The 23,018-nt window shown below is 37.1% G+C and overlaps 2 protein-coding genes across 2 annotated transcripts; one reads left to right on the top strand and one right to left on the bottom strand.

The window, feature by feature from the left end:
- The first annotated feature begins 3,565 nt into the window (after positions 1-3,565).
- On the top strand, positions 3,566-7,074 carry LOC147867218 (uncharacterized). The gene is made up of 4 exons (XM_087315008.1): positions 3,566-3,681; positions 4,611-4,737; positions 5,638-5,838; positions 5,909-7,074. The coding sequence occupies exons 1-4, from the start codon at positions 3,569-3,571 to the stop codon at positions 6,728-6,730; spliced, it is 1,263 nt and encodes a 420-aa protein (XP_087171134.1). The 5' UTR covers positions 3,566-3,568; the 3' UTR covers positions 6,731-7,074.
- A 4,163-nt stretch (positions 7,075-11,237) lies between these two features.
- Positions 11,238-16,446, bottom strand: LOC147867217 (protein TUNICAMYCIN INDUCED 1-like). Its single transcript, XM_087315007.1, has 3 exons — positions 16,219-16,446; positions 12,724-13,065; positions 11,238-12,286 (listed from the first exon to the last, which is right to left on the bottom strand). The coding sequence occupies exons 1-3, from the start codon at positions 16,351-16,353 to the stop codon at positions 11,489-11,491; spliced, it is 1,275 nt and encodes a 424-aa protein (XP_087171133.1). The 5' UTR covers positions 16,354-16,446; the 3' UTR covers positions 11,238-11,488.
- Positions 16,447-23,018: the final 6,572 nt, after the last annotated feature.

The following is a 23,018-nucleotide window of genomic DNA, read 5'->3' as shown; positions in this document are numbered from 1 at the left end:
TACACAAGTTCACCCACATTCTCCATTTCGTTACACAACATTATCAAGCTATTTTTGAAGCAAAGTATATGCAATGAGGCATACAATAACATAGATATAGATGTGACGATATTGTTGTGGAGGATGATATAGTGGACCATATGTTGAGTGAAATAAGATAATGCTAAATCATGGCTAAAATGAGATCGTGTGTTTAATTGCCCTTGTTTTCTTGCCAATTTTGAACATTGTAGTTCCATCCTCTTTTCATTCATGTTTATCTCATGCTTTTTCATATTTTCCAAGATATTTAAGTTTAGATGAATTGTCATGCTTCATATTTAATTAGTGGTTTAAATATCAATATAAAGTATCTTATTGATTTCTTAATCAAAAATTTGAAGAATTTAAGTGGCTTTAACAATATAAATTAAATGCGTAATAATTGAAAATAAATATATCTGAAAAAATAAGTGTACAATCAATGAGTTGCCAATAATTTGGTCGGCATTGAAATCTCTAGAACTATTTGTTTTGTGCTTGGAAATTCCTATAATGGTTTAATTTGAATGATATTGGTTTAAACGATTTCGTGATTTAGTTTGGTTTAAGTTGCAAGTATTGGTTGATGTCACATCTCGACGACTGACAAGGTGACACATTCAAAATTTTGAAATATCACAGAAAATATGGATGGATCTACAAAATGAATTGAAACCAAAAACCAATAGAAATCAAGTTATTACACCAAATACACTTTTAGCATTAAAAATGATAAATGTCAATGGAAATGATTGAACATATTAATACATAGAAAAGGAAACTATATAGTTATCTTACCCAAAGGATTAACATTCATAAAAAAAACTCTAATGATTGTTGGGTGCTCTACTCAATTCTTTGAGTAATTTTGTCATCACACAAATTCTAATCAAACTCTCAACCTTAATGACTTAATAAACTACATACAAGAAGAAGATGCAATGTAAAAAGGAAGGCAAACATACCCGTGATGTGTTGGTGTAATGGTAATGGGGGGACACTCCAACTGCTAGGTTGGAGGTTCGAATCTCCCCGCACCAACATACATGTGGTACCTAAAAAGGGCGGTTTGTGCTCGTAAGTGACGACGACGAAGATGGTGACGGTGACAACAATGATGGTTTCAACGATGAAGAAGGTAATATGTTGCATGATGGAACGTGGTGCGAGTCTCATCATATCCTAGAGGTCATCCTGTGCATGTATCTTACTCATACCATTCGGTACACCCCCTGATGGACTATGTACTGATAATAAAACATGAGTTCGTGTGAGTTGTAGCCTTCGGGCGAGCCAAAGATAAAAAAATACTAAAGTAGTATAAACAAATAAGAAAAAGAAAAGAAAAAAGGAAGGCAAACATACACAACCCAAAACATATCAGCAATAATTGCATACAAAATCATGCCAACATTTCATCGTCCACAACCCAACCATAACTCATGATTCCCTCTAGTATGGGGGATCTTATTGTTTGTGCGGTTCAATATGACATTTGGTCTCATCTCATATGTTGTGTTGTAAATTATAGGGCAACCATCGAACCAAAAGCAATTAATTAGAACCTCAAATTAATTGGTGTCGTGTTCTTGCCAATTCTCCTCTGTGATAGGCCACAATGAGCTCTGATTGAAGAATGTCATCACAACATGCTATTTTTGAGAATAAGTAATGCAAAAATCGAGTCTGAGGGAGACGAATAATCCATGACCAAAGTAGGTGTAGGGCCCCTTCTAGTTCATGCCCAAGGGCCAATGTGTGATCCATCCACCCACACAAGACGATGATCTCCTGCCCCTTTTAATTTTTCATATAAATAGAAGAAAAAAGGTTTCACAATGGATGCCTTAATGGTTTCATATTCTCTTGCTATGTAAGTTACAGGTTGGGGAATCAAATCTTACAAATTGACCTTTTTGCCAATGTTGTGGATTGACTTAGCTAGATATTCCCAAACAGGGTATGGAACAAAAACAAGTTTTCGGACTTCAATAGAAATCACTCACATTAGTTGAATTTCCCCATTATAGGAAACATGCAATGGAATTTTAAAAGGAATCACTCAGGCAACCAACCAACAAATGTTCCCTAAAGCAACCAATTGAGGGAAGAAAACACTTTTGATGAAAACAACCAATTTCCAAATAGGATTATGAGAAGGAAAAGCATGGCATGTTTCAAAAGAGAGAACAATCATGCAAGAGGGGCACATGTGTGCATTTTGCACATGCAAGTCGAAATGAATAAAATAAGATAACAGAAAAAATAGAATGGGCATGGGACATGTGGTTAACGAATAATGTGAGACACTCACCCTAGACTCTCTCGTTGGAATTGACATTGCCACGGGAGTGGAAGGCGAGGATGTTCACATGTAACACACCACATGGAGGAGTTGACTCCTCAACATGTGGCTAACTATGCGCCTGGTTTGGTATAGTTTCTTTGCCTCGAAACCAAACTGAACCAAACCAATTGTAAAAAACAATAACTAGACCAAACAGTTTATGAATGCGAAAGTCACTTAAACCAAACTAATTAAGGAAAAGGTAAACCAAACCATAGTATGAACCATACGTACCATACGTGCATTCGCATTCGTGTAAGAAAAACACCCTCAAAGAATGATAAATACCATACTTTTGGATTACGTATTTATTATGAAGTAAATAAGCCTAAAAAATGGAAAAAAACAAAAACATTAAAAAAATGGGAAAAAAACAAAAAAAAAACACAAGAATGTTTGAATAACATTCGCATTCATTTTCGAACATAGGAAAACGAATGTTATGCTAGACGAACATGAAAGTTACATACTATGAACCAAACCATTTAGGTCAAAAATTTAAACCTAATTATATAAGCCAAATTAATTAAAAAATTAAATAAATAAAAATACATTAAATTTAAACAATCATTTAAGTCAAATAAATAAAAATATATGAACTTAAAAAACCATTAAGTTTAATAAGCGTTTTAGGTTAAATGAATTAAATAAATGAAAAACACATTAGCTAAAGTTCCATAGTATGAACCATACTTACCATACGTGCATTCTCATTCGCGAATGTTTCAATCATTCGTGCAAGAAAAACACCCTCAAAGAATGATAAATACCATACTTATGGATTACCTATTTATTATGAGGTAAATAAGCCTAAAAAATGGAAAAAAAAACAAAAAAAAACACACAAGAATGTTTGAATAACATTCCCATTCATTTTCCAACGTAGAAAAACGAATGTTATGCTAGACGAACACGGATTTTACATACTATGACCTAAACGATAAAATTTGGTAAACCATCAAGGAAGGAAAAAAGAAAAAAGTTAACCAAAAGCCATTAAACCGAACCACTTAAATCTATAAACCAATAAAACTGATAAACCCAAGTTTTAGAACCGCAACTGAATCGGAAAAGAAATATTGGCAACGATAAAGAGTTAAACCATGGCTTAATGGTTCGGTTCGGGGGTGAACGAAGAAGAAAACGAAATGAAGAGAAGAAGAAGAAGAAGAAGAAGAAGAAGAAAAGAAACTGCTTTATATGTACATATATATAACTGTATCTCTCTGCTCTGCTCTGCTCTGCTGTCTGTTCTTCTTGGTGACCATGGGCCGATCTGTTCTCGTCATCAACTCCGGCAGCTCTTCCCTCAAGTTAAGTACCTTTCCTTTTCCCTTCCCTTCTTTTCTAAGCCTTTTTGATTCCCTCCTTTCGTCTTGCTGTGTTGTTCGTCTCTGCTCTTGATCCCCCTTGGATCTCAACGTTAGGGTTTTGGGTTGAGAGAAGGAAATGATTCGACAGAGGAAGTCATGGTTTTGTTTTCTTTCTTTCTTTCTTTCTTTCTTGCAATGTAAGAAACGGATTTAAGATGAGCGGGGTTTACCTTTGGCATGAATGACCCTGCCGAAATGGAAGATTTTTGTCAAAAAGCTTCAATCATGTCGATGCTTTAGCTTCGTGCATTGGATGATTGCGCTGAGGAACTGCAAGGTCACCCCTCCTTTATACCCAGGGTTTCAACTCCCAGGAAAAAAAAATAACTTCAGACGTATCAACCATTCCCAAGACAATTTGGTCTCAGGTCATCCAAGTTACAACAGTAATAGATCCATTGCCAAACATCAAGATGCTGTTCATCCAGTATCAGAAAGGCTGGCTCTTACCTAATCCTGTGGGCACTCAATTTCTTTCGTACCGTCTCGTCTATGAAAAATTTAGATATAGATATGTATGAATTTTCTGGCGTGGAGCATTCAACAATCCTTAATGGGGTACATATATTTGCACTTGGGGTAGTACAAACTTGACAAAAAAAATCCTGCCCTCCAGTCATAGATATTTTCCAAAGAACTATCTAAATCTAAATGTTTAAAGAGTCACCCAAAACCAGGAGATTAGATCTGATTCTTCATTGGGTAATTTGTAGAAGGGGCCAATTTTTGTGCGCATAATGTATCAAAATGAGACTAACTCCTTTTTCTCCATGTCACAACAAATTTTCCCTTTTATCAAAGTGCCTATATGAAATGAAATTGTGTGAATCTTTTTTTAGCTGATTGTGTGAATTTTTTATGCTGTACAGATATGCTCTTTACAGCATCAAACAAGCAGCTGATTGTATATCAAAAGGGGCAATTGAAGGTATTGGCACCTCGAAATGCTCTGTCTCTCACAAGAACTTACAAGTCGGGCAGGAAGTGAAGATGCAGGTAGGCTCGTTGCAACATTCTTATGAGAGAGAGAATTGAAGTTCGAGGGTATGTGGGTGATGAATTTGAAGTTCATCAAATATTCATGCTTGTTGACTAGAATTTTCATATTCACTGTCAATAGAAAAATACTGGTAAGGGTGTAGCTCTTTTTTCTGTGCTCCAGCAACATATAGCACAACCTTGCAGATATCTAGTCATAAAACATATGAAGATGAGGACGTATAATGCAATCTCTTCCATATATGGGATATCTTGGGAGGTACAAGCTTCACATAGAAGGATTATTCGACCAAATAGCTGAGTAATATCTCAAGAATCAAATTAGCATCTGCAAAGAGCCGTAAATCTATGAAACATCTAGATGCATCCTCTGATTGTATTTTGGAAACATGAAATCCATGCATAAATCAGAGGATGCAGAAATTGGTCATGTTTCACATATTTGCATGTGACTGTTATTGATTGATAGACTAGTGTGCAACGAACTGCCATAGCAGCAGCCCAAGACACAAATACACTGAAACCATGGAAGTTCTTGATGACTCTGGAACTGACCTGTTAGTTACTACCCCCATGAGGAATAAAGTTTCTCAATATCTCTGGATTTTTCAAATTGGATGGACTCTAGTAAGACCAGTATAAACAGATAAAAAAAACCCACCTTGGCTATGAAAGCCCATGTCATTGGTTTTGGCCTTTGTGATGAACAGGATTTCTTGGGGACTCTGGACTTTCGCATTGTTATACCCCTTTTCTTTTTAGTTATGTTAGTAGAGTCTGGTAGTGACACTGTAGACTCGTAGAGTTAAGCCTGAGACCTAGTATGTTAATTTTGTAAAACGATAGCTCTTTGTGGTTAGTGCTACCCAGGGTAAAGCGTGAGAAAAAACACTGCAGGGAAGCGCAATTTCTGATCATTCAACCGGGTTGAAGAAAGTGCTAGATCTACTCCATTTAGATGGTCTCTGTGCAGTTGGCCACAGGGTCGTACATGGAGGAGAGAAGCTCACAAAGCCAGTGCTCGTCACAGATGATATAAAGCAAGAAATTGAAAAAGCAATTCCGCTTGCTCCTCTTCATAACCCGGCAAATCTGGAGGTACATAGATGTCCTTTATCATACACAAACTACTCCACATTTTTTTGTCTGAATCTCTCTATTTATGCAGGGTATTCGAGTTGCTGAACAATTATTCAAATGTCCTCAAGTGGCTGTGTTTGATACTGCATTTCACTCAACAATCCCACGCCATGCTTACACATACGCAATTCCTTATGAATACTATAAAGAACTTGGGTTAAGAAGGTATGGGTTCCATGGAACAAGTTATGAGTATATTCTCAATCAAGCAGCTTTGCACCTAGGAAAGCCTAAGGAGAGTTTAAATATCATTGCATGTCATCTTGGGGCTGGTTCGAGTATGGCAGCAATAAAAGGCGGTCTGTGTATCGACACAACCATGGGTATTACCCCCCTAGAGGGTTTGGTTATGGCGACTCGATCTGGTGACATTGATCCAGCCATCTATGAAATTCTGGAATCTCAAAAGGGTCTAACAGCAACAAAGATAAACAATATCTTGAACAAGGAGAGTGGGTTATATGGCATTTGTGGCGAGAAAGACATGAAGTCTATAATAGAACTATCGGAAGCCGGTAGTGAAATGCATAAATTGGCACTTCAGGTTTTCATTCATCGTGTTCGCAAGTACCTGGGAGCCTATTACCTAAATCTGGGTGGAAAAGTAGATGCTGTATTATTTAGTGCTGGGATTGGGGAGAGGTCCTCGATTGTCCGACAAATGGTTTGCTCTAACCTCGAAATGCTTGGTTTGGTTGTTGATGCACACAAGAATGATGCCGATGAGAAAGGCATACGCGAGATACAAGCACAAAATTCCAAGATTAAAGTGATGGTGGTACCAACAGATGAGGAGCTTTGTATTGCTGAACAGACTCTGAGAATTGTAGAAAAGTCTCCATCAAGGTAATATGTTGTTAGGATGCACACAGCCAGTTTCTTGCGAATTTGGATTACAGTCAAGAAAACATAGCTCAAATATGTAAGTGGTCATTGGAGAATCGTGTCGGAAAAGGGATGCGGATGGCATTATGTTCTACCTTCCTCTTATTGTTAAAACCCTCAATAAATTTGTTAGTATTTGAATATCTAGGGTACTCACCCATGACAAACTACCATCAATAAACTTCACTAAAAATAGGTGAAGTTTTCTTGTTTTACTGTACATTTCTCTTATGAGTGCTGAACATTGATTTATCTGTCGATCTAAAGCAAACCTTCAACATTGGTAATACAATTGTTATGACTTTGGAAGCTGGAGAATTTAGATCAAACTCGATAAACAATACTTGGTATAATAGTAACTACTGCTAATTATGCCATGCAACTTAACAAACAAGGAAGAGCATGTTTGGTAGTGTCACAATTGTTGTACATTGATGGCCCATAAAGGCACAAAACATGTTGAGCCACATATCTATGTTCCTCTAATGAACTTATCATGTCCTTAAAGGAAGCAAATATCTACATCTTTGTTGTATGAAATTTGCATGCTAAGAGGGAACATAGGGATCTCAAACTGAAATTTGCAAAGAAATTTAGTCAAACATATTGTCACACCCATCATTAAGAGACTTGAACTTAACAACTTGGATTGTATTCAAAACAAGTTTGAATACAACATCATGATGTTTATAGAAAATTTATAAAGATAATTAATGTCTTGTTTTATTTGCATATGTTCTCTTCTCCGAGTAGATTCATTTTGATGGACTTTATTTATACTACATATTTTGATTTATTATTGTGCTTGAGTCTTATGAGAAACTTACTAGGAAGTACTCCTAGTTCCAGTGGATTTGGGTTAAAATCAATTTGTATTTTAGTAGAATGATTCAATTTTAAGCATCACAATTGAAGTCTCCTCATCTAACATGATTTTAGTAAAGTCATATTAGCATTTCAATGCTCAAATGACCAACACCAACACCACTTCAAACCGCTAAAGTTGCTATATTATAACATTCTTGGATATATTTATGTAGGCTATTTAGAGTGGATTTCACATTAGAGCAAAGGCTTTTCCTATACACCAACAAACACCAATTCAATCCACGAAAAGCTAAAGTATTTACTCATTTGAATTGACAACACCATCTCATAATCCATGAGTGCAAAAATAGAGAAAAAAGAAACACTTGATGCAAATGAATTTAGAGGTCACACCAATGTCCTTCTCTATTCCACTCCCATACATATACATGTGGTACGCTGCGTGAATCCCTTTGTTACACCAAGAGTGTGACAACATATGATCTATGTGCAAACACAATCGTTGTAACAAAAATTATGGATATATCGTGGGCATTATCAATTGTTGTTGGGAAAGAAAAAATCAATTTAATGGTGCATTTGTAGATTAAAGCAGTAATAGTCAGATGTGCTCATTTATGTTACAATGTCTCCTACTAGAAATATGTCTTGGTGAAGTAATTCTGGTTATCAAGCTCTAATCTAAATTGTCCTTTTGAGCTGTCATGATTTCTTTAATGTTGAGGACTAATATCATGAACAATACATGAGAGTAAACATCTTATTGTGAAGACAGTATGTACACGAGAATCCTATCAAGAATGAAAGGATACGAGATCAACATAAAAATGCTATATATGGATGATAAAATATCAATTGGCATGAGTTTGCTATGATTGCTCATTACAAGTTTGGTGTGTCATTCTATTTCTAGTTTGTTTAAGATTGGCATAACCTAAGTCACAAAGTCTAGTTGACATGCATAGTCTAATAGTTGGATTCTACCATATCATGGTATGAACTGAGAAGAAAATTGGATATATTCATGAAATTCTTGCTCTTTCAAGAATTAAGATTTACATACTTGATCATCTCATCATTCATGCTAAACTTTCATTGACATGTTCAAATTTGTATTTCTTAGGTGAGGGGGTCTGTGCACGAACTTGTGTGTTGCATTTGTTTTAGTAGGTCAGAATTTGAAAGCTTGTGAGCTCGATAAGACTCATAGAGTATACTAGACAAGGATAGTCGATGTCATGGCTAGCAATGGGCCCGATTTTGGCTCAAATCGAACCAAACCGTTAAACCGTGGCTTAACGGTTTATTGGTTCAAAAATAAATAAACCGTTTGGTTTGGTTTCAAACGTTATGATCTGGTTTGGTTTCGGTTCGTGTTGGTTTTGAATTTCATGGTTTAGCGGTTTTGGTTTATGTGATTTGGTTTAAAGGTTTATAGGTTAAAAATATTCCTAAATTTTCACCTCTAGGTTAACTTTGAACTTTTAATTTTAAACCTCTAGGCTCTAACTTATTAAATTTTATATACATTATAAGTAGAGTGTCCTTTTGATGTATGATTATCAAATTTATGATAAGTATGATGACCAAAATTATAATATGTATGATGACTAAATTTATGACAGGTATGATGACCAAATTTATAATAAGTGTGATAACTAAATTTATGATAAGTATGATGACCAAATTTATGATGATTTTCTCACATAGATTCATAATATGTATGATAATCAATATCTCAAAAAAATGATTTGGTTTGGTTTTGATTTATGATAAACCAGTTTGGTTAGGTTCTAAAATTTCCGTAAACGGTTTGGTTTGGTTTCAAGGCCAAGAAACCGAACCGAACTGGGCCCATTACTAGTCATGGCTCTAGTTGCCGCCTCTAATACAAAATTGGACATGAACGTGGTTTTTCAAAAGGTAGAATGTCATTATTTGCTCTGATATGTTTGCATTGCTAGGAAGACTAAGGATCCCACCAAGCAAGTACTATTGCAATTACTCGAAATGTGTTTTGATAATATTATTTTTCACTTGGGTACAATTGTGAACATTCTTGTAGCTAGACAATCAGTCGATCAATCACCGTTTTCCCAAAACATTAGCCAAAGTGCAATGCCTAAATCATACTGACCATTTTTTCCTAAATCATTAACTAAAGTGCAACCCCAAAAATCATATACCTTTTTTTTCTTGAGAAGGCATTGATACTATTGCAGATGTAGCCAATGTTGATTGCAATGTACAAGACACCATAATCTTAGTATGAATCAATGATCTCTTCACCATGAAATTCAAAAACTTTACACCACGCCATTCTCCTGTAGCTCTTAGAATTTTGCACTTACAAAAAGCCCTTAGGATTTTGTGAAATGGAAGGTTATGATGGTGAATGGAAAATAAGTGTTGCTCAATGAACAAATTTTCATTTAGCTCCTAAAGTATTTTGCAACAATGCATTTAGGTCTACCCAAATAACTAATTGTGATATATCTACTAAGATTAGATTCTTATCTAATATTTTTCTTGCAATACATCTGTCATCACTAATTGTCTTTAGTTTATTACATCATGCTCTATATGTAGAGTTCATCTCCACAAACTACTGTTTTATTCACCTAAGCAAAATTTAAGTATTTCCTAGTTGTCTAGTTTTGTAAAATGTTTTGGCTTTCTGATATCCTACGAAGGGAATGCAATAGTTTTTGCATAAGCATGCCGAATGTAAGGTATTGAATATTGTGGTTTACTGCAGTCAACCAACATTTTGTGCTTAATTAGATGAGAGGACCTTGGATTGGGCTTGTGGAGATGTTTTAAAATGCAATAAAGCTCTCAGTAGGACATCAAAACTATTTCAATGGACCATGTTATTTTATGTGAGAGGTAAAGGCTAAAACATTTTAAGCGATACTTGGCCAATATGCATACATGAACATGATGGATCACATGCTCAAAGATTGCACATTGTGGAATACAATTTGCGATGCCTATTCTTGATGTGTGAATCATATGGTGTATGTACAAAATTTAGGATTTGAGCACAATCTCATGAGAGGATTGACTTGGACTTGAAGGTTAATGGTGTTGGTTATTTATGGGTTTATAGATACAAGCTCATGTACATCACATACATACAACCATATGATTATGTTGCTAGTGGTTGGCTAGTATTGTAGTCTTGGTTGTGTTGTAGATCGAACCTACACCAAATATCACGTAAGTGATGTTGGACATCTACAAAGAAGTCCAAGAGCATGGCATGCAACTTCACGGATGAATACAAAGACCATTAAGCGACAATGCATAGAATTCTATCAACATGAGTTGATTCGTCTTGTGATGTAGAGTGATTCAAATGCTTGATCAGTAGACTGGTGATATTTCATAGCTCAAGAACAAAATTTCAAGGTGTATATACAATTCAACAATTGGACCCTAATGATAAGGATTCAGCATGCAGAAGTGTTTTGTGTACCACTAGAATGTTGAGAAATAGACATAGAGAGGCTATATTCTGTGTCAGCCTTCAGGCATATAATTAGCTCACACTGCAGGTAAGAATTTAGGTTGCAACAAGAAAAACGAAAGTGTAAAAATATATCATTTTTAATTACATAAACAAAAGGAAGAAACCAGGAGATTTGCAGAGCCTTCTAATTCATAGGACATCAAGAAATTGTTCGGTGTTTCACAAATGATTTAGGATATATGTAGATTCTCCAACAAGACCCAAACTTTTTCCATATTAAATGTATTACATATGAAGATATCCTGTGAAATTAGGATGTCTTCTAAGAACTCTTCTAAAAAATGTTTGGAATCATGTTTCTGCCAGAAACTATCCAGAATGCCTTAATATACAGAAAATACACATTTACATAAACAATTCTCAATCTACATCTAGTGTCATAGCATTAGAGGGTGCAAGATATGAAGAAAAACTTGTGTATGATACATTAGAAACATCGTCCCTCCATATATACGTGTCAACATTTTTGTATTGCTTCAAAGGTTGAACTGAAATAGGTGAGATCTTGTTGTCTCTAATTTTGGCAAGAACTTGATATCTATGTCTTTCCACATTTGGCCTTATCCTCCAATGTGGCCAAACTTCAGGATCAAAATCTTCTTGGCTAAGCTTCCTCTCAATTTCAAATTCAAAGAGTACAAAAGTCGAGGCAGCAACTTTAGCGCGCAGAATAGAGACAGATTTATTGAGGCTACTAGATCTCAGATAAACCTTCATTATTTCATCCAACACCAAAAACCTCGGATTTGATAAGTTTAGCAAAGGAAAAGGCCACACTGAAGATTTATCAAAAACCTTACTGGAATGAAATGTAGACTTAGATTCTTCATGGTCATCATTATAGAGAAGCTTCACAAAGTCGGACTCGGGCATTATTGGTGGTGCTATATCTAGGGGTTCAAGGCCCATATTGATACTAGCAATCATTGTAGATCCTTTGATGTGTAAAGAAAGGAAATTGCTATCATTTTCATCTACTGCATGGTATCTATGCTTTGTGACTAGAGACAAAATGCCTGTTGCCAAGCTTCTGATTGGTGAGCTCTGGTTGATGGGTAATGGCAACTCCACAGGGTGTGTAAGGCTAATTTCTTGAGCCCCCTCCACTTCAACTGAGCTTCCAATGGTTAAGTTCAAGTTTGTAATTTGTTTTTCTTCCTAAAATCGAAAAGAAGATAATGTTGTTAAGTTTTACTAAATTGAGAAGCACTATCAACCATAGACATGAACTTTTTTTTATCACTCCAGCCTATTCCATTTTTACCCTAACAATACCAGATGTCAATATAGGCTGTTACTAGAAGTTAAGTGGATGTGAGTGAATGAAGAAAATGTAAGCAAGTGAGCAAAAGTTCATATTCTAGTCTACAGAGATGAGTGGTATATCCATCCATGTCCCCTGACTATTGATATGGTAAAATTGACCACATTTTCACATCAATTCAATGGATGTGGTTAACCAACAGAAAACGGTTGTAAGTTCATTTGACTAAACATTCCATTCATAGAGCTCTACAAAATATATAATAATTATAATTCCAACCAGAAAAGTCAGATTAACTAGACTACATAGAGCAAAACGAAGGGATGAGTACCTGGGAAGAATTTTGAAGAGCCTTTGAACTCTTGAATGATAAACCAACAGGTCCATTCAACTGAAATGGGTTCAATACAGATCTCAATGCCTTCGAACTCCATGAAACCTTTAAAACCTTCCCTTGGCAATCCTGTTCTTGGGAGGTCGTTTCCAAATTACCAAGATGCTGCCATTTTGCTACTTCATCTATAAACTTTGCTGGAAGGATATGATCACCAATTCTTATGTCTAGTTCATAAACTGTAGCCTTTGTAAATCTCACAGTTTCAGAATCAATATTGGAGATTTGAACATCATCTATGTTCCAATCTTTGATCAAACTTATACGCTGGACTATATCCTGCACATGAAATCTCTCTCTCTCTCTCTCTCTCTCTCTCTCTCTCTCTCTCTCTAACCAACTCACAAAACGCATTTAAGAAATTTTCATTGGGATGAAAGCTTCAAATATCTTGGCCTTGAAGTTCCTTCAAATCATAGATGGAATGAATGTGCTACCTGCTGTGTAGAGGTGGGAAAGAAAGCATATTATGGATTTGAGAACAAATACAATCATGGAGAAATTAAGTGTTGGGTCCTCCCGAAATACCTTTTTGACACTTTGGTGCTATCGGCACTTCCCTATGGGGTGGTGACATCCCTAAATCTACTTAGAAAGAGTTCAAAAATGTCCAAAAGCATTTTCTTACAAAGTTTCTACAAGTTAAGAAACAAATTACATACACCCTCCTATTTGAGACGGGATCACTTCCCATTGAGATCATGGCCATGGAAAGGGTTGTTGAATACATGCTTAAGGTTCAAAAAAGTCCCTCACATTGACTTCCTAGAATCACAAGCAAAAAGATCCAAAAGATGCATAAAAGCAAACTTTTGTGTTCCCGTTGGATGCAAGATATGCAAAAATGGTTTGAAAGATGAGATGCAACACATTTGCTGCATGACGTATCAATAGATTCCTTTGTGAATGATGCCTTTTTGTAACACCAATGTATCATGACATGGGAAGAATGTGGAGGCTCATGCTTCACACAATATACTACATATATTGCACCAAATTACAAAACCATATTCTTCACTTAAGAAGGAAACCGCACACATCAATGCATGTTAGAGCAGCCCATCCTGTCGTCTTCCATCCAAACCATTGCTTCCATGTGACTTAGCTTAGACTAACTACACTACGAGATGGGGCGTTTTGGCACAAGTGATGAGAGTAGTTGATTGTGCGCACTTTGCCCTAAACAAGTTTGGGAGTCTGAGTATCACACTTTGACACAATGCTCTGACTTTTATCACATTTAACTATGTTTTCCACACATCTTCAACCAAACCCAATCCTTCCATGAATTTTCCTCACAAAGACAGTGCAACATTCATTAGTAAAGTTTTTGAACATCAAGAGTCACTACTCACTTTCACATGCATTACGTGAAAAAATTTACATTTTTGGTCTTCCATGGGTCATATTTGACCTTCGAAGACAATAATGAAATCTATCTCTCTGTCATAAAAGGGCATTTCTCTCTATATATATCTTGCTTGTCTAATGCACGCATAGTGCAAACTCTACATTATGGATCTGAGATTTGGTGAGAGGTGAAATAGTATTTCAGTGAGCACACCCGATGCTTACACAGAGAAACCACAAAAGCAAATTTCTTTCATCCAGCTGGGTCCAAGACGTCCAGAAATAGTCTGCAAGATGGCATATTGAAGAGGAAAAGAAAGGGAGATTAGAATATGAGGCGAGGTTTTACTCAGTCAGATTGGAAGTCCTCCACACAAAATGGAGAATAGCCCAACATAGATCCAAGTTTGAGTACTATTGCAACTGCATTGATATTGAATATTGGGAAATTCACCAAGGGCAGCTGGCCAATGCCCAAGCGCACACCTGAACACCCATGCCAAAGAGATGACATGTGCCATTACACTGATGCATGCAAACGTTGCAACATTGAAAATAGAAACTGGCGGTTGGCTGAATATTAGGAAGAAAAGGAATATACTTGGCCTGTGTTATCTTGATGTACCAGAAACAGAACAGCATATCACATAGGACTACCTTGAACATAAGGAATTAAAGCATGATTTTTTTTCAAAAAATCCTAGCAAGGATAAAATGACAGCCAATAACACTAGATTTCTCTTTGCTCATTTATTTGACCACAGAACCTAACTCATGGAAAATCCAAACTGTGAAATTTAGGAAAGAAGCTTCGTCTTTCATTGCAGTGTTTTTGTTCTACCATTTTAAAATTCTCAACTTACCCGGACAGTTGCATTCTCTGTAACAATTGTTGTGGTTCCCAATGTTCACTTTAAATATATCATCATTATTATTCTCTTTGTTGGATTGGTGGTTTATGTCATAGCATCAAAGTCATAAATAGAGAGAACCAAAGTTCAATACTTGCAATTTGCAAATGTGCTCAGCTCCCATCTCCTATGTACATAATCCTCTATCAATCCAACTATCTACCTCTTCTTTCATAAAGTGTATTGTACTATGAATACATTAAATATATCTCTCCCTCCCTCTCTCTCCTTCTCCCTCTCAACAGCTCATCAACAAAGAACCATCACAACTTTCTTTGCATCCATCACTCCTCATGCTACAAGTCAATCAAGTGATACAAAAGTAGGGTCTCAACCAGGACATTGATAGATTGGGCAATAGCAATTTGTCATGTACATAAGCCCTGAACATCTCAACCAAAAGCCTGCCGCCCTTTTCATTAAAAAATAAAGGCTATTATCACCTGGTATCCAAGTTGCTTCCCTCACTTTGGAGACCTTCCCACCTTGGATCGGCCATTGTTGGAATCTTTCAAAGGCAGAAGTTACCGTTTATTTAAGTTCAGAATCGTAAGTACTTAGATGAAGAGACTCTCTGGTACCTTCTTTTATTTACATACTTAGATTTATTTTGGTTCATTATACTCAAAGACGTTGCTATCTTTTAAGAGATCTTATCACTAAAGCCTTCTTCTGTTCCATGTACATTAACCCACTATTAACCATTAATTGTCTACCCAAAATGATATTTCTTTCTTTCTTTTGTACATTTAAGAGTTCTTATCATCAAAACCCTCTGCCATATTTACTTTAGAACATTATTATCCCTTTATTGCCTACCCAAATCCTCTGCCTTAACATTTGCTTTAACCTGTTATTAATCCCTTTATTGGCTACCCAAATATTCTTTTCTTCTTTCTTTCTTCCTCTCTGACGCCCACTCACAATCATTCGATATCACCCAAATCCTCTACTATTACATCTATTTTAACCAATTATTATCCCGTTATTGGGTATCCAAATGACCTTTCTTTCTTTCTCCCTCTCTAAAAACATCAGCCTACTTTTCTCCCTTCTTCAATTTCCAAAAGAAAGGATTTGATAGAGAGAAAAATCGGCATACACATACATACATACATACATACATATATATTCAAATGGGCGAAAAATAGAAGAAATAAAAAGAGCATACCGAGACTGCCTCCAAGGCAGAGATGTCCTCGTCGTTAAGAGAAGACGATGAAACAAATCCTGTGTCGATTCCAACGAGAAGAAGTAGAAGAAGAAGAAGAAGAAAAAGAAGACATCCCGACACCATCATAATCATCCTCTTGTTCCTCTTCTACCCGTGTTCTGCTGCTGCAGCTGCGGCTTCTCCATTCCTTTAACCATCTCGATTTATGCGTGTTACTGGCCATGCTCTTCTTTTGTTGTTCACCAACTGTTCATTCATTTCTTTGCATTCTATCGATCCTTTGCTTACAAGTTACCACACACAAAGAGAGGGGCCTATTTCGGAGGTTTATGGCCATTGTGCTACTATTGTTGAGTGGGGGCGGGCGCGAGGGCAGGCAGGCAGGCGAACATTTCTCGTGCATGCTAACTACTCTTGAGTGGGGTTGGGCGGGCGGACATTTCCGGCACGAGAACACGCAGCGTGTGTGAGTGAGTCGGTCCAACGTAAGCAGACGCCCACCATTTATGTCCGTTGGTTGCATCGGGGCCTTTGCTTACCATTAGAGGGGGCCTATTTCGAAGGACTGATGGCCACGGTGCTACTACTATTGAGTGGGGGTGGGCATACATTTTCGGCACGAGAACATGTCGTGCGTGTGAATGAGTTGGTCCAATGTAAGCACAAGCCCACCATTTATGTCCATCTTTTGCAATGGCTCGGCTCTCAACAAGGACGAGGCGTTTCAATGTCCTTTCGCCATTTACTACTACTGTAATGGGAATGAACCTTGCATTGTCCATTCTTGGGAGGAAAGGTTGTAATTAACACACAATCACTCATATACATAGACATTTTATGTTATCTCGATGCTCCATCGCAATGCCATGATTGCAAGTGAAACAAAATTATGGGTTACGTATCTTCAATATGTGAAATGCACCCTTTTGTTGGAAACATGTTATAGAGAGGGATTTGATGAGCGCTTCTCTTTTATCATTATCACTAGTATGATGCGATAAATTGAACAGTTACTCTTTGTTGCGAGAGCCATACATGATTCGAAATAAGATAGCACGATGAACATGACAAAATTCTATTAATTTATATACCCTTCTTATCAACCATGTAGCTTGTATCCAAGTAACCCTTCCTCTCATCTACTTGAACGTGAAGAACTAGATCTCCTTGAAACTATTTCTTGTCTCCTTTAGAATATCCACATTCAACGTTTTGATAAAAGAGTGTGAAACAAGCCATCCTTGTTTTCTTCTCCATCTTTATCCTCCAAGTTTCTTCCTTGATAGTTACTGACACAATTCTAAATTGTTGTATGCGACATAGGTAGGAGCAATTACCAATCACTCGTAATCTACTAAAGATTGCACTAATCACCAAGAAAAACTTGGCCTTGCTCTTCACAATGATTAACTTAACAAAAAAATTAGTTTATTAATTTATTTATTTTAAAGTCAAGATTCACCGTGGTATTAATGAAAAGATGTCGAAAGGCTACAAAGAATCCATAGAATAAATTACAACCCTCCTACCCACATGAATCAACATGTCTAGTAACGGAAACCCTCATGCATGGTCCTTTCAAGATAGGGGGCAGAAAAAGCCATTTTGGTGGAGCATATCTCCATTTTATTCTGTCCCCAAAATAGGTGAAGACCTTTGTTGTTACGGGCATGACCATATAATATCCCGTGGTGAGAATTTACCGTAGTATTCTATACACGTGGATAAGTGTGAAGGTTAAACGAGAGTGTAAAGAAGGAGAGGATTACTTTTAATCCTCAGGATTGAGACAACCCATTAGGCCAACTGTGAACTTGCATGGGGGCCTTGGGTATCACTATAAATAAGAGGCCTAGCTACCCTCATTGGATCATCTTGTTGACTACGTCGAGACTCTGTCTTGTGGTGGGTCAACTCTTGTAGCGAGCGCGCCAGCACCAGGTACGACTCGACGCCACGACGGTGGTATGGGACGCCAATCGAGGCTTGAGTCCGTCTCGATCCCTTCGCTCAGGGGTGGTCGGGTGGATCGACACCCTTCTTTCTCTCTCTCCTTTCTATCTAGATCTATCTTTTATCCTTATTTTATGCTTACTTTAGTTCATGTCTCTAATAGTTGGTTTCAGAGCCTATGTTCTAATGTTCTAATGTTTCTTTTGTTGTCTTTTGTTTTGTTGATTGATGGTGATCGATCGATGTGCAGTCGGCCTTGATCTAGACAACGATAAACAAAGGAACTTCGGTAACTCTTTCCTTATTTTTTTCTATTTTTTCTTCTCCCATCTAATCATGTCTATAGTTGATATGTAATTATTTTCATTAATTCAATGATGTTGTAGTGGTAATTAATTGTTTGTATAAAACGTTTACATATGTGTATGAGGTCAATACCTCATTTTCACATATATTGAATATGTGATTAGTGTCGTATGCGCATGAGGTTAATACCTCAATTGCGTATTACGCTCACATACATATGTGTATGAGGTCAATACCTTGATTTCGTTGTAAATGTTATGTGTTTGGTCTCGTATGCGTAAGAGGTCAATACCTCAATTGCGTATTATGATGAACCCTTATTTTTGGATGTTTCGTTTACGTAGAGGTATATGACTCGATTACGTATCTCGATTATATTATATATGGCTATTTGATGTAACGATTTGTTTAATATACACATATGTGGTCACGTGTATACGTATTGATCATATATATGTGATAATATACATATGTGTATATAAGCTATTACATGATTTTAATATCGAATGTTTTCATTTTTGGGGAAAGGATCTTGGTGGCCATCCTCACATTTTTGTGAAAATGGTGTTGTCACCATCCCTTTTTTCAACAATTTTTTATTGGTTGGTGACTTCGATTTTATTACATAAATAAATGCCTATAGCCACAATGATGTTGAGAACGTAGGGCTTGACCCACTTCATGTGAGGTCGCTCCTATGACACACATATCCAACATCCCTCCCTCATTGCATGGAAACGATGTCACCATGAGATCATTCTTATGAGAGGCATTCGTAATGACGTAACCATGTGATGGGCCACGTGGGCCTACTACGAAAAGAGGGCTCATTTGGCTTGACCATTAGGTTGCACTTTGGCGTATGCCATCGTAATTACGAGACTTGAGGTTAGGTAACGTACCAACATATTTTGTAGTAAACGAGGGGGAAATAAGGACTCTTGACATATATGTTTCTTTTTAAAAAACATATATGGGCAAATGCCTCGCATATCACTTATACGCATGAAACATTAATCATTCAAGAAGAACAACCTACTTGGTTGGCTCCAATGTTTAATGCATTTGTTCTCGAGGTCTCGAGTTCAAATATAACCAAGACCATACAACATCGTTGATACATATGACTATAACACATGTTTAGACTTGAGGTCTAAGTGCACTTCGGGGTCCTCGTAATAGGACTTAAAGAGCCGAAACCACATATGTGGGCACAGAAACATAGTTTATTGTCAACATTTTTTTCGTGTATAAACTACTCATGACGCGAACATGTTGAGCCTCGGGGAGCTGCCATGAAAAAATCAATATAGAGATCAGGGAAAGACATTAATTTGTCACCCCCATGGTTTTTAAAACACCTTTGTGTTACCATAGTAACCTGATCTTGAACCTCATCTCATACGTCTAAAGGGGTATTGACGTGAGATCATGATAACTATTAATGTTTGTCCATGATATGTTTACATCACGACATGATGTTATGACTATTTGTCTGACCTTATCCTATTTCTTTGCCAGAAATAATCATTTAATGGCTCAAAATAACAACCCGATGTCATCCGCTCAAGTGGAAGGAACTCAAGGAGGTAAGGCCGCCGCTTGGTGGCATGGGTGTCACTCCCGTTCGTGTTCTTGTTCCTGGTGAGGGCCGCATGGTCGCTCACTCCCGTTCGTGTTCTAGTCTCAGGTGAGGACCGCACATGGTCGCTCACTCCCGTTGGTGTTTGTGTTCGAGTTCCCGGTGAGGGCTGCATGGTCACTCACTTCCGTTCGTGTTCCTGGGGAATCCAACCCACCGTAAGTGATCACACTTATACGGTGCACTTGGCTAATGGAAGAGTACAATACATCAATGGGGTGATTCATTCATTAGGAATTTCTATTTATACTTATATAGAGGAAGTAGACTTCCATGTAATGAATCTTTGTACCATTGATGTAATATTGGGTTATCCATAATTCTATAATAAAAACTCTTCTTTATCTATTGATTGGGGTCATCATTCAATAACATTTGTACTGGACGATTGTACTCATTTTATTCAATGTGCAAAAAAACAATCCCTCTCGATTGTTTCCTCTCCATCAATATCTGAGTTGTCTTGTTCTACTCTATTTTATTGTGTACTCTACAATATCGATAATGTCTCGGTTCAATTAACATATTTTGAACAACAACAACTTGATGAAATCTTAAATGATTTTCGTGATGTTTTTCCGAGTGAACTACCAGATGGGTTACCTCCTAAACATAATATAGAGCATCGTATAGATATTGTAGTTGGCGTTGCACCAATAAGTATACCTCCTTATCACTTAAGTCGATCCGAAGAGGATGAGGTATCTAAGCAACTCAAGGACTATTTACGAATGGGTTATATACGTTATAGTAAATCTCCATGGGGTGCACCAATTCTCTTGGTTAAAAAGAAAGAGGGCACATGGCGTATGTGTATTAATTACCGACGCGTGAATAAAGTGAGGATCAAGAATTCGTAACCATTGCCCCGAGCTGACGATCTAATTGACCGTCTCCAGGCATCTCGGTATTTTACGAAACTTGATCTCCGTACTGGCTACCATCAAATTCGTATAAGTGAGGACGATGTTCCTAAAACGGCATTTCGTATGCATTGTGGCCATTATGAGTTTTTGGTTATGCCTTTTGGTTTGACCAATGCTCCGGCTACATTTCAATAAGAAATGAATGACATTTTCCTAGAACAACTTGGAAAATTTGTCGTTATTTTCTTGGATGATATTTTAGTTTATAGTCGTACATTACAAGAACATGTTAAACATGTTCGCTTTGTTTTACAAACATTGCGTGAGAAACAATTTTATGCGAAGATCTCAAAATGTGAGTTCTTCAAGAAATCAATTACTTATCTTAGACATCTCATAACCGAACGAGGAGTTGAAATTGATCCTTCTCACATTGAGAAAATCAAGCTTTGGCCCATTATTTGGAACATTTGAGAAGTTCGATCATTCCTTGGTTTTGTTGGGTTTTTGCGAAAATCCCTTCGTAATTACTCCCAATTGACGAAGTCGTTTATTGATGTTCTAAAAGGTCAAACACGTAATTCTACAAAACCTATTGTCTGGAATGCTACACTAGACCTCGCCTTTAAGGAACTCAAGGACCTGGTGTGCAAGGCTCCTTCACTTCTTTTACCTGATCCTTCAAAACCTTTTGAGGTTGAAACCGATGCAAGCGATTATGCTATAGGTGCTGTCTTATATCAAGATGGTAAACCACTAGCATTCGAGAGTAAGAAACTTGATTCTGCTCAATGTCGATATACCGTTCAAGAAAAGGAGTTATTTGCAGTTATACATGCGCTCAAAACATGGCGCCATTATCTTTATGGAAATCACTTTGTGGTAACTACGAACCACGAATCCTTGAAATATTTTTGTGAACAACAAGACCTGAAAGGTCGTAAGGCACGATGGGTTGATCTCATCCAGGACTTTGATTTTTCCATACGATATCACAAAGGTTCCATGAACACTGTCGCTGATGCACTAAGTCGCATTCGTGAAGTTAACATGCTTAGCTTCACTGAAATAACATTAGATCTTTATGATCAGCTTTGAGGAAAGTATTCTGATGATAGTTATTTTGCGAAATATTGGGCAAGAGTTGAGTCTGGAACAAACACCACCACATCCTCGAAGGAATACTTCCACATTGCTAGCGGTTTGCTCTACCGTAATGGGGAGGTTTGTGTTCCAGATTTACCCAAGGTCAAAAGGAGAATTCTTTTTGAATGCCATGATGCACCCTCAACAGGGCACCCTGGAATACATCGTACACTCGTTCTCATCTCCACTCAATTCTATTGGCCTAAGATGCGCCCTGACATACATAGTTATGTGACTAAATGTCACCAATGTCAGGTTAACAAAGCCGAGTGGGAAAGTATATCCATGGATTTATTGGTAGCCTTCCTCGCACCCAAAAAGGCCATGATGCCATCTGGGTTGTGGTTGATAGACTAACTAAAATGGCCAGATTTATTGCTACTAAAACCACAGGAACAGCTCCTGAATTGGCTTACCAAATCGTTGACGAGTTATTTCATTTTTATGGGTTACCGATGGATATCGTGAGTGATGAGATCCAAAGTTTACTAGTGACTTCTGGACGCAAGTCTTTAAGAAGTTAGAAACTACATTGAGCATGAGCTCCACGGATCATCCTCAATCCGATGGACAGACAAAATGAGTAAATCAAATTATTGAGGACATGCTTCGAGCATACGTTGGTGCAAAACCAACCAAATGGGAACGTTATCTCCCAATTTTGGAGTTTGCTTATAACAGCTCCAAGCATACGTCGACGGGATATAGTCCTTTTACGGGCATGACCATATAATATCCCGTGGTGTGAATTTACCGTAGTATTCTATACACATGGATATTATATGGTCATGCCCGTAACATCTTCCTTCTTCCAAATTTCTCGAAATTGTTGTTGCTTGTGAAACACAACATCAGGCTCACCATGTATTGCCTCATATTGACCT

This window comes from Azolla caroliniana, unplaced genomic scaffold, assembly GCF_043228905.1.
Source record: "Azolla caroliniana isolate FFs.n. ecotype wild unplaced genomic scaffold, voAzoCaro1.0.p SCAF_2, whole genome shotgun sequence".
NCBI lineage: Eukaryota > Viridiplantae > Streptophyta > Polypodiopsida > Salviniales > Salviniaceae > Azolla > Azolla caroliniana.
The sequence above is the reverse complement of the archived record's forward strand: the minus strand, read 5'-3'. Positions and strand labels throughout refer to the sequence as shown.

What these genes read in the sequence shown, in the direction of transcription:
- LOC147867217 (XM_087315007.1), bottom strand. Translation starts at nt 16,353, where the DNA reads ATGATTATGATGGTGTCGGGATGTCTTCTTTTTCTTCTTCTTCTTCTT. An exon ending in CTGCCTTGGAGGCAGTCTCG is followed by an intron (nt 13,066 to 16,218) that starts GTATGCTCTTTT and finishes TTTCATGTGCAG; the next exon opens with GATATAGTCCAGCGTATAAG. An exon ending in CTCTTCAAAATTCTTCCCAG is followed by an intron (nt 12,287 to 12,723) that starts GTACTCATCCCT and finishes TTTCGATTTTAG; the next exon opens with GAAGAAAAACAAATTACAAA.
- LOC147867218 (XM_087315008.1), top strand. Translation starts at nt 3,569, where the DNA reads ATGTACATATATATAACTGTATCTCTCTGCTCTGCTCTGCTCTGCTGT. An exon ending in TCCGGCAGCTCTTCCCTCAA is followed by an intron (nt 3,682 to 4,610) that starts GTTAAGTACCTT and finishes TATGCTGTACAG; the next exon opens with ATATGCTCTTTACAGCATCA. An exon ending in GGCAGGAAGTGAAGATGCAG is followed by an intron (nt 4,738 to 5,637) that starts GTAGGCTCGTTG and finishes AAAACACTGCAG; the next exon opens with GGAAGCGCAATTTCTGATCA.